General features: G+C 38.7%; 4 protein-coding genes across 6 annotated transcripts; 1 reads left to right on the forward strand and 3 right to left on the reverse strand.

The window, feature by feature from the left end:
* Positions 1-136: 136 nt before the first annotated feature.
* LOC111804417 (isocitrate dehydrogenase [NAD] regulatory subunit 1, mitochondrial-like) lies at positions 137-6,589 on the reverse strand. Of its 2 annotated transcripts, none has more exons than XM_023689218.1 (4): positions 5,882-6,589; positions 2,001-2,240; positions 1,158-1,236; positions 137-668 (listed from the first exon to the last, which is right to left on the reverse strand). In XM_023689218.1, the coding sequence occupies exons 1-4, from the start codon at positions 6,431-6,433 to the stop codon at positions 394-396; spliced, it is 1,146 nt and encodes a 381-aa protein (XP_023544986.1). In that variant the 5' UTR covers positions 6,434-6,589; the 3' UTR covers positions 137-393. The 2 variants fall into 2 exon arrangements, with proteins under 2 accessions (XP_023544986.1, XP_023544985.1); XM_023689217.1 differs by lacking the exon at positions 5,882-6,589 and adding an exon at positions 3,206-3,911.
* On the reverse strand, positions 4,580-5,406 carry LOC111804418 (G2/mitotic-specific cyclin-2-like). Its single transcript, XM_023689219.1, has 2 exons — positions 5,075-5,406; positions 4,580-4,984 (listed from the first exon to the last, which is right to left on the reverse strand). The coding sequence occupies exons 1-2, from the start codon at positions 5,245-5,247 to the stop codon at positions 4,840-4,842; spliced, it is 318 nt and encodes a 105-aa protein (XP_023544987.1). The 5' UTR covers positions 5,248-5,406; the 3' UTR covers positions 4,580-4,839.
* A 666-nt stretch (positions 6,590-7,255) lies between the features above and the next one.
* On the reverse strand, positions 7,256-10,382 carry LOC111804416 (G2/mitotic-specific cyclin-2-like). Of its 2 annotated transcripts, none has more exons than XM_023689215.1 (10): positions 10,158-10,382; positions 9,955-10,072; positions 9,805-9,861; positions 9,670-9,721; positions 9,451-9,576; positions 9,225-9,368; positions 8,827-9,138; positions 8,651-8,749; positions 7,751-7,932; positions 7,256-7,660 (listed from the first exon to the last, which is right to left on the reverse strand). In XM_023689215.1, the coding sequence occupies exons 1-10, from the start codon at positions 10,213-10,215 to the stop codon at positions 7,516-7,518; spliced, it is 1,293 nt and encodes a 430-aa protein (XP_023544983.1). In that variant the 5' UTR covers positions 10,216-10,382; the 3' UTR covers positions 7,256-7,515. The 2 variants fall into 2 exon arrangements, with proteins under 2 accessions (XP_023544983.1, XP_023544982.1); XM_023689214.1 differs by having other exon boundaries at positions 7,256-7,672.
* A 2,797-nt stretch (positions 10,383-13,179) lies between these two features.
* Positions 13,180-13,845, forward strand: LOC111803716 (zinc finger protein ZAT4-like). The gene has a single exon (XM_023688239.1). The coding sequence runs from the start codon at positions 13,180-13,182 to the stop codon at positions 13,843-13,845; it is 666 nt and encodes a 221-aa protein (XP_023544007.1).
* Positions 13,846-14,186: the final 341 nt, after the last annotated feature.

Genomic DNA, 14,186 nt, shown 5'->3' on the forward strand with positions numbered 1-14,186 from the left:
ACACCATCTCTATTGGTATGAGGGCTCTAAAGAAAGAGTCGAACCTCGATTAAGAAGAGATTGTTCGAGAGTTCCATAAGCCTTAGGGGAGGCTCTATAGTGTTAATGATTTCATAAACGACGAACACTGTCAAACTAAAATTAAAATTGATCTCTCATCAAATTTTGCAAATCAAATGCACCACAAATTGTTGTCATGAATCGAGATTATTGGAACAAGAAATGCGTTCCCAACTCTGATGTGCTTGGGAAAACTGAAACAAATCATAATAATAATTCAAAGGCGAAGGCATATCTTCTTTCTTGATTCAGGAAACTGGGCAGGATTTTGACTACCCAAAAATCGTATAAATTGTTTATGAATGGTGGGGTAAGTTATTCTCCCTTACTTGATCAATCTAAAGCAGCTATGACTGCATCGACAACCTCTTGAGTCGTGCTCTGCCCGCCGAGGTCCTTGGTCCGATACTTGCCTTCGGATATCACCTTCTCTACCGCTGTCTCTAATCGATCCGCAAAAGAAGGAAACTGGAGATGTCTCAGCATCATGGCAGATGACAAGAGCAGCGCTACAGGGTTTGCTTTCTTTTGTTCCACCAGTCTCTCATTCCCCACATTTCCTGCTGAAGCTCCTTGTTCAAAAACAGCGTGATCAGCACCAACATTGCCTGAATAAAGAACTCCAAATTGTGAGATCCCACGTCGGTTGGAGAGGAGAACGAAACATTATTTATAAGGGCGTGAAAACCTATTCCTAGCAGACGCGTTTTAAAATCTCGAGGGGAAACCCAGGAGTGAAAGCTCAGATAACAATATGGCTACCGGCGGTAGGCTTGGGTGGTAACAAGAATCAAGCAATATTTTATCTCCTACCTCATAAGAAACCAAAACAAAGCGAGAGCTCGGGGAGACAGAATTTCAACAGTTATTTTTCAATATTGCATACCCATCTGCAATATTCCCAGTTGCGGATCAAGGAAATAAAACAATTTCACCTTCTATCCATCTTAAATTTGTTGACATACAAGATGAAAAGGGCAAGTACGTGACATGATATGCCATATGCTGTGTCTGCCTCAATTAAGGTTTCTAATCAAAACTTGAGAAATGCTAAAAGGTAAGCATTGAATCTGAAACTGTGAAAGATTTGAGCATACCTCCCGGCATAACTCCTGTTCCACCTGCTATACCAGCAGCTGTGTTTGCTACAAGATTTCCATACAGATTGGGTGTCACCTGCAAAATTATATCCAATCATAATCAAATATCATCTCCTACTTTCCAAATCTGTGATAATCAAAATGTAACATTTCTATGAAAGGATGTATCAATCAATGAAGTTAGTAATCCACAAAACAGGGGAACTTATTTCAATTCCCACCCCCAAGCTTTCTACCTCTTACCTCCTTCCTCTCCCAGAAGGGTACACTCATAACTAAGATTATCTAGGTTTTTTCTTTCCCTCCTTCCCCATATAAGTGGATGTAATAGGCAAGGAAGAAATGTAGGTGTGAGATCCCACATCGATTGGAGAGGGGAACGAAGCATATCTTATAAGGGTGTGAAAACCTCTCCCTAATAGACGTGTTTTAAAAATCATGAGGCTAACGGCGATATATAACGGGCTAAAGCAGACAATATCTGCTAGAGGTGGGCTTGAACTGTTACAAATGGTATCGGAGCCAGCAAGAACGCTGGGCCCCAAGGAGGGTGGATTGTGAGATCCCACGTTGGTTGGAGAGGGAAACGGAACAAGCTAAAGTAGACAATATTTGCTAGCCATAGCCTTGGGCTGTTATAATAGTAGTTGGGCTGTTATAATAGCAGTGGAGAAGGAAAAAGGGAGCAACTGCCCCCGTCTCAGTAAGATATTTCTAGAATCAAATGATATTTGACCGTTGGAATCACCCAACCACTTCACATTGTGAACAGAAATTTGCTTCATATTCTTGACCATGTATTAAGACCTTACAATGTGATTCAATTGTACAAGTGCATACCATAACATCAAACTGCTCAGGCTTTGAGACAAGTTGCATGCAGCAATTGTCGACAATAACTTCATTGTACTTGATTCCAGGATACTTTCTGGCAACCTCTCGACAAGATTCTAGAAACAGACCATCTGCAAGCTTCATGATATTTGCTTTGTGCACGGCTGTAACTTTCTTTCTGTTGTTCAGGTAAGCATACTCAAAAGCATATTTAGCAATGCGCTCAGAACAGAACTTTGTAATCACCTGGCAATAGAGTGAGTATGAGAGACAAAGATACTAAGATAAGGGGGAAAGAACCTTCTTCTGGCAAAATTTAGCCAAGAATTTGAATGATCTCAAGAAGGGTAAGAACAGTACAAAGAAAATGCAATGAAGAAGCATTGTTTCTCAAAATAGAAAACTCAAATTGAAATTCTTATCAAACGGGCATAAACATTCTCAGTCACTCAAAACCAGCTATTATCACATCATACTCGCTAACTAATACTTGCCACGTTCTGAAACATGATTACATGCAAGGAGAGCACTTCACGTTTGCCTATACATGTACTGTAACATCTAAATCATAAAGTTCTATTTTGCAATACAACATCAGTCAAACATGCACCTGGAACGTGTATATATTGATAGAAAAAAGGGGCATCATTCATCAAAAAACTGGAAAAATTGTTAGGAACCACCGATCTTTAAAATGGTTTGATATTGTCCACTTTGATTTTAGTTTTTTCAAAAGGTCTCATACTAATAGAGATGTATTCCTTAATTATAAATCCATGATCAACCCCTTAATTAGCCAATGTTGGACTCCTCCCCTAACAATCCTCAACAATTCTCCCATCGAACAACGTATACCATAGAGCCTCCCATGAGGCCTATGGAGCTCTCAAATAGCCTCCCCTTATCAAGGCTCGACTCCTTCTCTGAAGCTACACCTTTTGTTCTAGATACCATGTTATGAACCACGAATTTTCGCAATAGTATGATATTGTCCACTTTGAGCATAATCTCTCATTGATTTTGATTTTTTCAAAAGGCTTCATACCCATGGAGATATATTCCTTACCTATAAATTCATGACTAACCCCTGGGATTCCACTGCCAACAATGCTCAACAAACAAAAACTACAGAAGCTTCCAATTGTGAACATGATAACTCAATTAGGGTATAGAACTGAAATAACTAGCATTGCGCGTAAAGACAAAAGTACCTTGAGGCTTTCCACGACGCCAGGAACTACCTCGTGCTCCAAACCAGCGTACTCACCCTCTGTATTCTCCCTAATCACAACAATATCCACATTCTCATGCCTGGTAGGAAGCCCAGGAAGATTAAAGCAATTCACAAGCGACGCATAGAGATCAAGCTCCTTCCTCAGCTGCACATTCAGCGAACTCACACCACCGCCAACAGGGGTAACCAATCCTCCCTTCAAACACACTTTATTCTTCTTAATCGAGTCAATTGCTTCTTGGGGAACCTTCTTCATGTCGCCATGAACCTCAAACTTCTCGAAATACAAAGGGGCGTGCATCGCATCCATGACTTGCTCCACAGCGCCGGTAACCAAGGGGCCAATTCCGTCTCCGGGAATCAAGGTAACGGTTCGAGGAGCGCCGTCACCAGGTCGGGGCATGTAAGTGACGGATCTATTATGAGCATCGATTGGGGATTTGAAACATGAGGACAAAAGAGCAGGACTATCGGAAGCGGAGGATTTGGAGAGGAGCTGCTTGAGGATAGGTACGGATCTCCGAGCCATCGCTGGAAAAGAGTTTTCAGAGTCGAGCTATTTAGGGTTCCGGCGGCGTGACGGTGGTCTAACAATTGCGATAGATCATTAGAGGGACGCCGGAGAGGGTGAAGAACAGCAGGATGAGAAACTCCAAAGGGAGAAAAATAAAAATCAGCGTTAGATAGCCAATAGAAAAGGAAGGAAAGGGTGAGGTATTTTCCAGAGCGGACAAGATCACTGGATTTTCGTGAAACTCGTATTATTGACCAATCGTTGACTTGCTTAATGTCGGCGCTATCCTACAATTTAGGACTCATTTCCTCATTTATGCCTTTAAACCTTTTTTTTCCCTAAAAAACGGAATTATGGAATTAGAAATTTTTTTGTTTTTTTTGTTTTTTTGTTTTTAAAAAAACGTAGCATTAGGATTCTCGCTCCTAATGACCCGATAACACAATAGGCTCGAAAACCACTAATTCTGATTGTGTTATCGACACTATACTATGCAGGTGTAGGTACTTCTTCTGCAGGCTACAATTGTAACAACTCGAGCCCACCACGCAGTAGATATTACTACAATCCATTCCCTTGGAGGCCTAGTGTCTTTAGCACATTGCTCGATGTCTGATTTTGATACCATTGATTGTTATCCACACTACCCATATCTAGTCCTAATACCATTTTTTGAATTTTTCCTTTTAAACTTCATCAGAAATCAGTGGAATTCAAATACTTTTTAAATGGGCAATCTAATATTAGTTATAATTGAAGTTATTTAATTTGATATTATTTTTTATTTCAAAAATTTAGTGAAAATATTAATTAATTATATTATTAAAAAAAAAAATCGAAGGTGGAATTTTAGGCCAGAAGGGCAAAATATTATTCTTTGTCAAAGAAATTATATGGTTTGGTTTGTCATCTCACTGATGAATGAAGCCTAAAAATGAACAGACAATTAAAAGAACAAGAAATCTCCGATATTCTTGGTTGCGCTGTCCCCGCCGCCTCCGCCGCCGCCGCCCAATTTTGAACATTCATGTAATGTTGTTGAATGTTGTTAGTAAGAACACAATGCATGTTCTGTTCTGTTCTGTTCTGTGGCTCTATTATTGCTGAGTCTGCAAAAGAAAATGTGCAGGTTCACGTTTTGCCGTGTAGTTAAATTTTGATGTACAGTACTTCCTATGAACTCCGGTGAGCTTCCCCGTCGCCGCCTTTTGATGAAACCCCACCATTAGTCTCGAGCATTCTCTGCAGCAACATCCGAGATCAGGTCAGCCAACCAAGCCCATTAAGCAAATACCAAAAAAAATGGAGAAGAACATCAGACAAAAACCGTACAGGAGCTGCTCTTCTGAGTAGCTGGAATGCCACTCGCATGTCCTGCTCCAACAACACTCCACTCCGGCAATAGTACATTGAGCTGTATATGTCGCCGCCGCTGCTAGCAACGACGGTGGGAACCTCAGCATTTCATACTCGACCAGCGAGAGTTCGATCAAGAAGAACGCCATCAGCTCGAGCTGTTCCCATTAACAGAATTCTTAGATTTACCCGCTTTGTCCCATACCAAAATTTTGTTGATTGTTAGGAGGAAGGATCATGAGTTTATAAGTAATGAATTAGTACGAACTCTTTGAGTAAACTAAAAGTAAAGTCATGAAAGCTTATGCTAAATGTGGACAATATCATATCATTGTAGAGATCCGTGATTTCTAACATGATTTCATAGTTATGTCCTTAAATTAGCGATATAGNATCCTCAACAATTCTCCCATCGAACAACGTATACCATAGAGCCTCCCATGAGGCCTATGGAGCTCTCAAATAGCCTCCCCTTATCAAGGCTCGACTCCTTCTCTGAAGCTACACCTTTTGTTCTAGATACCATGTTATGAACCACGAATTTTCGCAATAGTATGATATTGTCCACTTTGAGCATAATCTCTCATTGATTTTGATTTTTTCAAAAGGCTTCATACCCATGGAGATATATTCCTTACCTATAAATTCATGACTAACCCCTGGGATTCCACTGCCAACAATGCTCAACAAACAAAAACTACAGAAGCTTCCAATTGTGAACATGATAACTCAATTAGGGTATAGAACTGAAATAACTAGCATTGCGCGTAAAGACAAAAGTACCTTGAGGCTTTCCACGACGCCAGGAACTACCTCGTGCTCCAAACCAGCGTACTCACCCTCTGTATTCTCCCTAATCACAACAATATCCACATTCTCATGCCTGGTAGGAAGCCCAGGAAGATTAAAGCAATTCACAAGCGACGCATAGAGATCAAGCTCCTTCCTCAGCTGCACATTCAGCGAACTCACACCACCGCCAACAGGGGTAACCAATCCTCCCTTCAAACACACTTTATTCTTCTTAATCGAGTCAATTGCTTCTTGGGGAACCTTCTTCATGTCGCCATGAACCTCAAACTTCTCGAAATACAAAGGGGCGTGCATCGCATCCATGACTTGCTCCACAGCGCCGGTAACCAAGGGGCCAATTCCGTCTCCGGGAATCAAGGTAACGGTTCGAGGAGCGCCGTCACCAGGTCGGGGCATGTAAGTGACGGATCTATTATGAGCATCGATTGGGGATTTGAAACATGAGGACAAAAGAGCAGGACTATCGGAAGCGGAGGATTTGGAGAGGAGCTGCTTGAGGATAGGTACGGATCTCCGAGCCATCGCTGGAAAAGAGTTTTCAGAGTCGAGCTATTTAGGGTTCCGGCGGCGTGACGGTGGTCTAACAATTGCGATAGATCATTAGAGGGACGCCGGAGAGGGTGAAGAACAGCAGGATGAGAAACTCCAAAGGGAGAAAAATAAAAATCAGCGTTAGATAGCCAATAGAAAAGGAAGGAAAGGGTGAGGTATTTTCCAGAGCGGACAAGATCACTGGATTTTCGTGAAACTCGTATTATTGACCAATCGTTGACTTGCTTAATGTCGGCGCTATCCTACAATTTAGGACTCATTTCCTCATTTATGCCTTTAAACCTTTTTTTTCCCTAAAAAACGGAATTATGGAATTAGAAATTTTTTTGTTTTTTTTGTTTTTTTGTTTTTAAAAAAACGTAGCATTAGGATTCTCGCTCCTAATGACCCGATAACACAATAGGCTCGAAAACCACTAATTCTGATTGTGTTATCGACACTATACTATGCAGGTGTAGGTACTTCTTCTGCAGGCTACAATTGTAACAACTCGAGCCCACCACGCAGTAGATATTACTACAATCCATTCCCTTGGAGGCCTAGTGTCTTTAGCACATTGCTCGATGTCTGATTTTGATACCATTGATTGTTATCCACACTACCCATATCTAGTCCTAATACCATTTTTTGAATTTTTCCTTTTAAACTTCATCAGAAATCAGTGGAATTCAAATACTTTTTAAATGGGCAATCTAATATTAGTTATAATTGAAGTTATTTAATTTGATATTATTTTTTATTTCAAAAATTTAGTGAAAATATTAATTAATTATATTATTAAAAAAAAAAATCGAAGGTGGAATTTTAGGCCAGAAGGGCAAAATATTATTCTTTGTCAAAGAAATTATATGGTTTGGTTTGTCATCTCACTGATGAATGAAGCCTAAAAATGAACAGACAATTAAAAGAACAAGAAATCTCCGATATTCTTGGTTGCGCTGTCCCCGCCGCCTCCGCCGCCGCCGCCCAATTTTGAACATTCATGTAATGTTGTTGAATGTTGTTAGTAAGAACACAATGCATGTTCTGTTCTGTTCTGTTCTGTGGCTCTATTATTGCTGAGTCTGCAAAAGAAAATGTGCAGGTTCACGTTTTGCCGTGTAGTTAAATTTTGATGTACAGTACTTCCTATGAACTCCGGTGAGCTTCCCCGTCGCCGCCTTTTGATGAAACCCCACCATTAGTCTCGAGCATTCTCTGCAGCAACATCCGAGATCAGGTCAGCCAACCAAGCCCATTAAGCAAATACCAAAAAAAATGGAGAAGAACATCAGACAAAAACCGTACAGGAGCTGCTCTTCTGAGTAGCTGGAATGCCACTCGCATGTCCTGCTCCAACAACACTCCACTCCGGCAATAGTACATTGAGCTGTATATGTCGCCGCCGCTGCTAGCAACGACGGTGGGAACCTCAGCATTTCATACTCGACCAGCGAGAGTTCGATCAAGAAGAACGCCATCAGCTCGAGCTGTTCCCATTAACAGAATTCTTAGATTTACCCGCTTTGTCCCATACCAAAATTTTGTTGATTGTTAGGAGGAAGGATCATGAGTTTATAAGTAATGAATTAGTACGAACTCTTTGAGTAAACTAAAAGTAAAGTCATGAAAGCTTATGCTAAATGTGGACAATATCATATCATTGTAGAGATCCGTGATTTCTAACATGATTTCATAGTTATGTCCTTAAATTAGCGATATAGATAGAATCCTCAAATGTCGAACAAATAAGTTGTGAGCCTCAAAGGTGTAGTAAAAAAGTGATTCAAGTGTCGAACAAAACAAAGAGTGTATTTTGAAGCCTCGAAGGTATAATAAAAAAACGTGACTCAAGTGTCGAACAAACGGTGTACTTTGTTTGAGGGCTCCAGAACAAGGAGTCGAGCCTCAATTAAGGGGAGACTATTCGAGAGCCCTAAAGGCTCCAAGGGACGCTCCATAGTGTACTTTGTTCAAGGAGAGGATTGTTGGGAGGGAGTCCACGTGAGCTAATTTAGAGGATGACCACATCTTTACAAACAACAAAGAATACATCTACATTGATACGAGATGTTTTGGGGAAACAAAAAACAAAACCAGGACAGCTTGTACTCAAAATGAATAATATCATACACAGTTATACCTAACAAATTTATGGCTCCACTCCATTTTAAAATGGCGACTAAAAGAAAAAGAGAGAATCTTTACCTTTTTGTCAGCTTGAGCAGCCTTAAGGAACCTTTGGAGGAAGACAAAGGGTGTGGGAACAGACATGTTAAACTGCAAACAGTTCAACATCACTGTCTCCTGCAAGAACACGACCACTTCAGTAAATTTTTTCCCAGAAAGATCTGATAGAATGAGAGAAAAAAATGGAGGAGTACCAGTTCAAGAACTTCTGTTCTAGAGTAAGCTTTATCAGAAATAAGAATCAAATCACCCACAACAGGGACAGACACTTCCTCGTACTTGCAAGCTAACAGCATAGAAACCAAACCAACCAGCTGAAGCTTCTTTCTCACTACTGTTTTTTGTGACAAAAACCTGTCTATGAGATTCACAGTAAGGAACAATGTTTCTCCCATCAGATCAAACTTGTCGTGCACCTCTATAAGCCAATCAATCAATATAGCTCTCATCTTCTCATTAATATCAATTTGTTTGTTCATGTAATTTGGAGGAACACAGCTTGAATTCTGCACCAAACATAACTCAAAAGCTGTAAACAATGAAGAGATCATCCCTTAATGAATAAGCCAAGAGAAACCAGACATTTATTTACCTCAATTTTTCTGTAGTGTTCATAGAGATCGTTGACGTACTCAACAACCGCAAGCGGGTTCTCGGAATCGACACTATCGATGTCGATTACCGGATCGTCGTCGTCGTCGTCTTCTTCTGCAATATCCTCCATTTCAACCTCCTCCTGTAATGCAAAAGTTGTTCATATAACTTGAAAAGAGACAGGTTTGCAGGTTTGTGGTATTAGATAAAGTGGGATTTATTACCATTTGGCTTGGTTCTTGAGACAATGATGGCTCTGGTTTCTCCAAGAACATGGGAACTGGATGGTCGTTTTCTATGGTTTTGCAATCTTCGTCTACAAATATGGAATGCCCAAATGCATTATTTTCCTGCCCAACATGAACAAACCCTAAAGATCAAAAGGCGAGTGGTTTTGATATCACATAGAGTTCTTGACAAAGAACAGAGGAGAGAATCCTTACCTGGGGATTATGATGAAGCTGTTGGCTACTCGCGATTTGAGCAGCAAACTTTCTGAAAAAGACAACATTTTCAAATTTCAAAACGACCCTTTTGGTCTTTTCTTTGAATGATTCAAAAATCAAAACAAAACCCACCTCGTAATCGGTCTATGAAATGGATCAACCTGCTTTTTCTCGCAGATTTCTTGCTTTCTAAGTCAAAAAAAAAAGGAAAAATTGGCACGAAATTCAAGAACAAATTTGAATGAACTGGAAAGAATTCAAATTAGATATGTATATACATACCCCGAGAGGCCTCTCTTGTTAACAACACAAGGGTAGGCTTGATTCACCACAGAATTTTTATTAATATCAATAAGAGCCCTCCGATTATTAGCTCTCCCTCTCTCCTCCAACCCTCCTCCTAAAGAACAGCCATTCAATCATCAAAAGTTATAAATCAAAAAATTTCTCAATGTTCAAGAACAAACAGAAGACATTTAGCAAACCTGGAAGAAACCCAGTGGGTTTGATCAAGTTGGGATTATTCTCATCGGAAAACGCCATTGATTCCGGTGAACAGAAAACAGAACAGCCCAAAACAAGATCTAGAAGAAGAAGAAGGAGATCGTGGAAGCAAAATCCGTCAAGATAACCAAATGGGTATTGTTAAAAGAAGCATCTAAAACGACCCAGTTGAGAGTGAAGGAAGAGGAAGCCAGAGGAGGTTTAATGGGAGATGGTGTTCGTCCAGAAAAGGTATATTAATTAGACGCCATGTATTTTTCAAAAGCAACGGCTAGTGAAATGTGGCCGTTGGATTTGAGTGTGTGGGTTGTCCAATGCGAAAAAGAGAAGACTTTCCCTCTCTGGGGTTTGTCCTAACAACGGTCACCTGACCTTAGCCCATGTGACCTTTTTATTTTACCCCATCTCATTTCAAATCAAGTCATTTTTTTACATTTCACTACTAGCCCCAATTTTAAGTTAAATTACAAAGATAATTTTCAAAGTTTTATATTTAGTATTTTAATTTTATTTTAATTTCTTTTCGTTCGATTCAATTTTATAAATTATTCCTAAATTAATTTCAATTCTCAACGACCAATATAAAATAATGTTCGATAAAGTCCGGTAGAAGAAACGTTCGAAAATTTTGGAAGGGAACACTAAGACTATGAAAATTAGGGTACAAGTCTCTTACAATGGTCGATAATTTATAATTTATGACGTCAAAAATAATTGAAATAAATGTAAATTAATTTAAATAGTTACTATAATATAAAATAATAATAATAATAGAATTTAAATTACATGAGAGAGAATTTTTGTATGATACACGCTCTCCTCGGCGCGTGTTGCGGGAATANTTTTTTTTTTTTTTTTTTTTTTTTTTTTTTTTTTTAATTTAGTTAAGAAAAAGAAAATCGTTTTGTTAGAGTTAACGGCTAAAGTGAGTAATGTAATTACCTTTTGTTTTTACCTAATTATGAATTCCAATTTCTCCCATGATTATGTATTTGACTCTTTNTTTTTTTTTTTTTTTTTTTTTTTTTTTTTTTTTTTTTTTTTTTTTTGAATTTTATGATGCAGATGGCTCTTGAAAAGAGGGGTCCAGTGGCTCTTGGAGAGCTCTCTATTTTCTTCCTTTACCGTTATGGTTTTTTTTGGTCAACCTTTTTTTTTTTTTTTCCTTCTTCATAGAATGTTCACCGGATTTGATTCGACGTGAGATCACACATTCGTTGGAGAGAAAAATGAGTTTTTTTTTTTTTTTTTTTTTTTTTTTAATTTAGTTAAGAAAAAGAAAATCGTTTTGTTAGAGTTAACGGCTAAAGTGAGTAATGTAATTACCTTTTGTTTTTACCTAATTATGAATTCCAATTTCTCCCATGATTATGTATTTGACTCTTTTGAGAGCCAATTTTTCATAATTACATAGATTTAAATTTGAATAGGAACAAAATATATTAATTATTAATATTATTAACTCACTTTCATCCAGAAATTAATTCGAGTATATTAAATTATTATAAATATATATTTTTATTTTTATTTTTATTCTGCTGAGTTGCTGTTGGAGTCTCACATTGGTTAATAGGAGACTCGAGACAAAAATAAGTTGTTAGGTAAGGTTAAAAAAATCTCCGGGTTGTTATCATTNTTTTTTTTTTTTTTTTTTTTTTTTTTGCACGGGTGTGTAAACCTCACTTTAGGGATTGTATTAAAACTGAGTCGGATGACGATACGTTGATACGTAACAAAGCAAAAACGAACAGTATCGGCTAGTGGTGGCTTGGACGGTTACATTTGAGAATCCAATCAATTCGAGCCACCCATTTCAAACTATGAAGATTAGATTGAATTAGATTATTTGTTCTATTTGGGTTGTAGGGTTGACAAACTTTTTATCCGTTTACGAAAGTTACAACCCAATTTTACCCTACTTGTCTTTGTATTGTATTCGGCTCAATCCTCTTAGTAAAAGATTGGGCCGAGTTTTGTTTAATTGAAAGTCAATTAAAAGAACGAAGAGTAAATGTTGGATTACAAAGTATCTACCGCCTCAAATTCGAATTTGATCGCCTTCCATACTTCACAAATAGCCGCTAGTTCAGGACTCCATTTACCAGCCTCACTCTCACAGCAACATCATGTCCCTCATAACGAGCTTGTACACATGCTTCTAGAGCTACTCAGTTAGCTATGGCACCTGATGCATTATCCCAAGGGTACTCCAAAGTTCCTCCGCCGAATTGTAGTACATTATTAAGGGTGGTTTTGAATATTTGATATTTAAGTTTTTTAAGATTTTAGTTATTTATATAAAATATATTCTAGATAAGTATAATTTTTTTTCTAAGAAAATATAACCGAAAAATCCAACAACCTAATAAAAAATAGACGGTTGGGTTCCATTGGATTATCAACTTTATTCAAGTTGCTCGGGTCACTAACTTAACCAATCCGAAATTTGGGGTTGATCCAAACAAAAATTTCCAACTCAACTTAACTAATGTACCTCCATATTTATACTTTTTAGATTTAAAAACATTTTATTCATATGGAAATTATCGCAATAATTAATATATGTTGTAAATAATGTGAACGATATCTTTTAAAAGATCAGCCTACGAGCTTAGTTCAATTGGTTAAAAACATATTTATCTCAATCTTCTAAGTAATTTATAAAGGAAGATGTCGATAACGATCTAAACTACTCTAATCATAGGGCATACAGACGACACGTGAAGGGAAAAAAAAAAAATATGGCCCAAAACACCCGAAAATTTTGAAAAATAATTCGAATAAGCTAAAGTCGATCGACATAAGGTAGCATTGTAGCATTAAACCGGCCCGTGGATGGTTGCCATCCGGTCGGCAATGACGGAAAAAATGAACCGGCGCAACCAGCAAGTGCATGCATGTACGTACGTAAAGTTGGTTAAGAGTCGGCAAAGCGCCGCACCTGTTCGGAAAGGAGTCCAAAATTCCTCGGTTAACGGAAAATAATTCTCCGGCTTCATATAAATGTGTAGGAATGAAGTTATCGGAGATCCCCTTGTTGCTAATTTGATGGAAAGGGACCGTAGCCAAAGCTCCCCGGAAAACTCGACATCCCATGACGGTGGCGACACCCCTCCCATGACTCTCATTGGTACCCCTGACGATGTCATAGTGTCGTCTTCCTTCTCAATGCCTCCTACGATGACATTCGACATGGCTCCATCGTCTTCGCCGGAGACTTATGGGAGGAAGAGAGGCCGTGTCGAGCAACATGTAGGAGGGTCGAGTAGTGGTAGTGGACATAAAGGGAAGAAGAAAGGGGAATTAATTGACCCGCCTTCAACCGACCCGAAATGTGCCACTTGTGGCAAGGCTTTTGGGTCGTGGAAGGCGGTGTTCGGGCACTTGCGATCGCACCCTGAGCGAGACTATCGCGGTGCCTTCCCACCACCGAAAGTTTGGGAGGAGATGCTTCAACAAGAAGCTAGACAAGGTAGTAGCGGGATGACGATTGGTCGCAGTGTTGGAGGCGAGATGGGGATGTCTCCTCCGTCTGGTAGGGGTATCGGAATTGATCTTAACGACCCAGACGAGCAAGGGGCTCGTAGGGAGGGATTCCCTTTTGATCTCAATATGCCTGCACCGGAGGACGAGGAGGACGAGGAGGACGACGACAATAATGAAAGTTAATAATAAGAAATTATAATCGAACAAGTTAGAGCCACGAGGGTATGTATGCATTTGTTTCAATAATTTCCCTCTTCTTTTTGATACTCATGATGAATGGACCTTTGACTAAATTACAAAATCGGTGTTATAAATTATATTAAAAAGAATGGATTTTTTTTGCGTCATAAACTTTATTTATTTGTTTATTCCGAGTTAAAAANAACAAAAAAAAAAAAAAAACATAAAACCAATGTTTTTTTTTTTGTTTTCTTTTTTTTATAGTAAATTCAAAATAAAAATATCTATTTTATCAGGAGGTACGAGATTCTCGTTTAAATATGGGAGACAATGAGAAATATATT

This window comes from Cucurbita pepo, chromosome LG10, assembly GCF_002806865.2.
Source record: "Cucurbita pepo subsp. pepo cultivar mu-cu-16 chromosome LG10, ASM280686v2, whole genome shotgun sequence".
Classification (NCBI taxonomy): domain Eukaryota; kingdom Viridiplantae; phylum Streptophyta; class Magnoliopsida; order Cucurbitales; family Cucurbitaceae; genus Cucurbita; species Cucurbita pepo.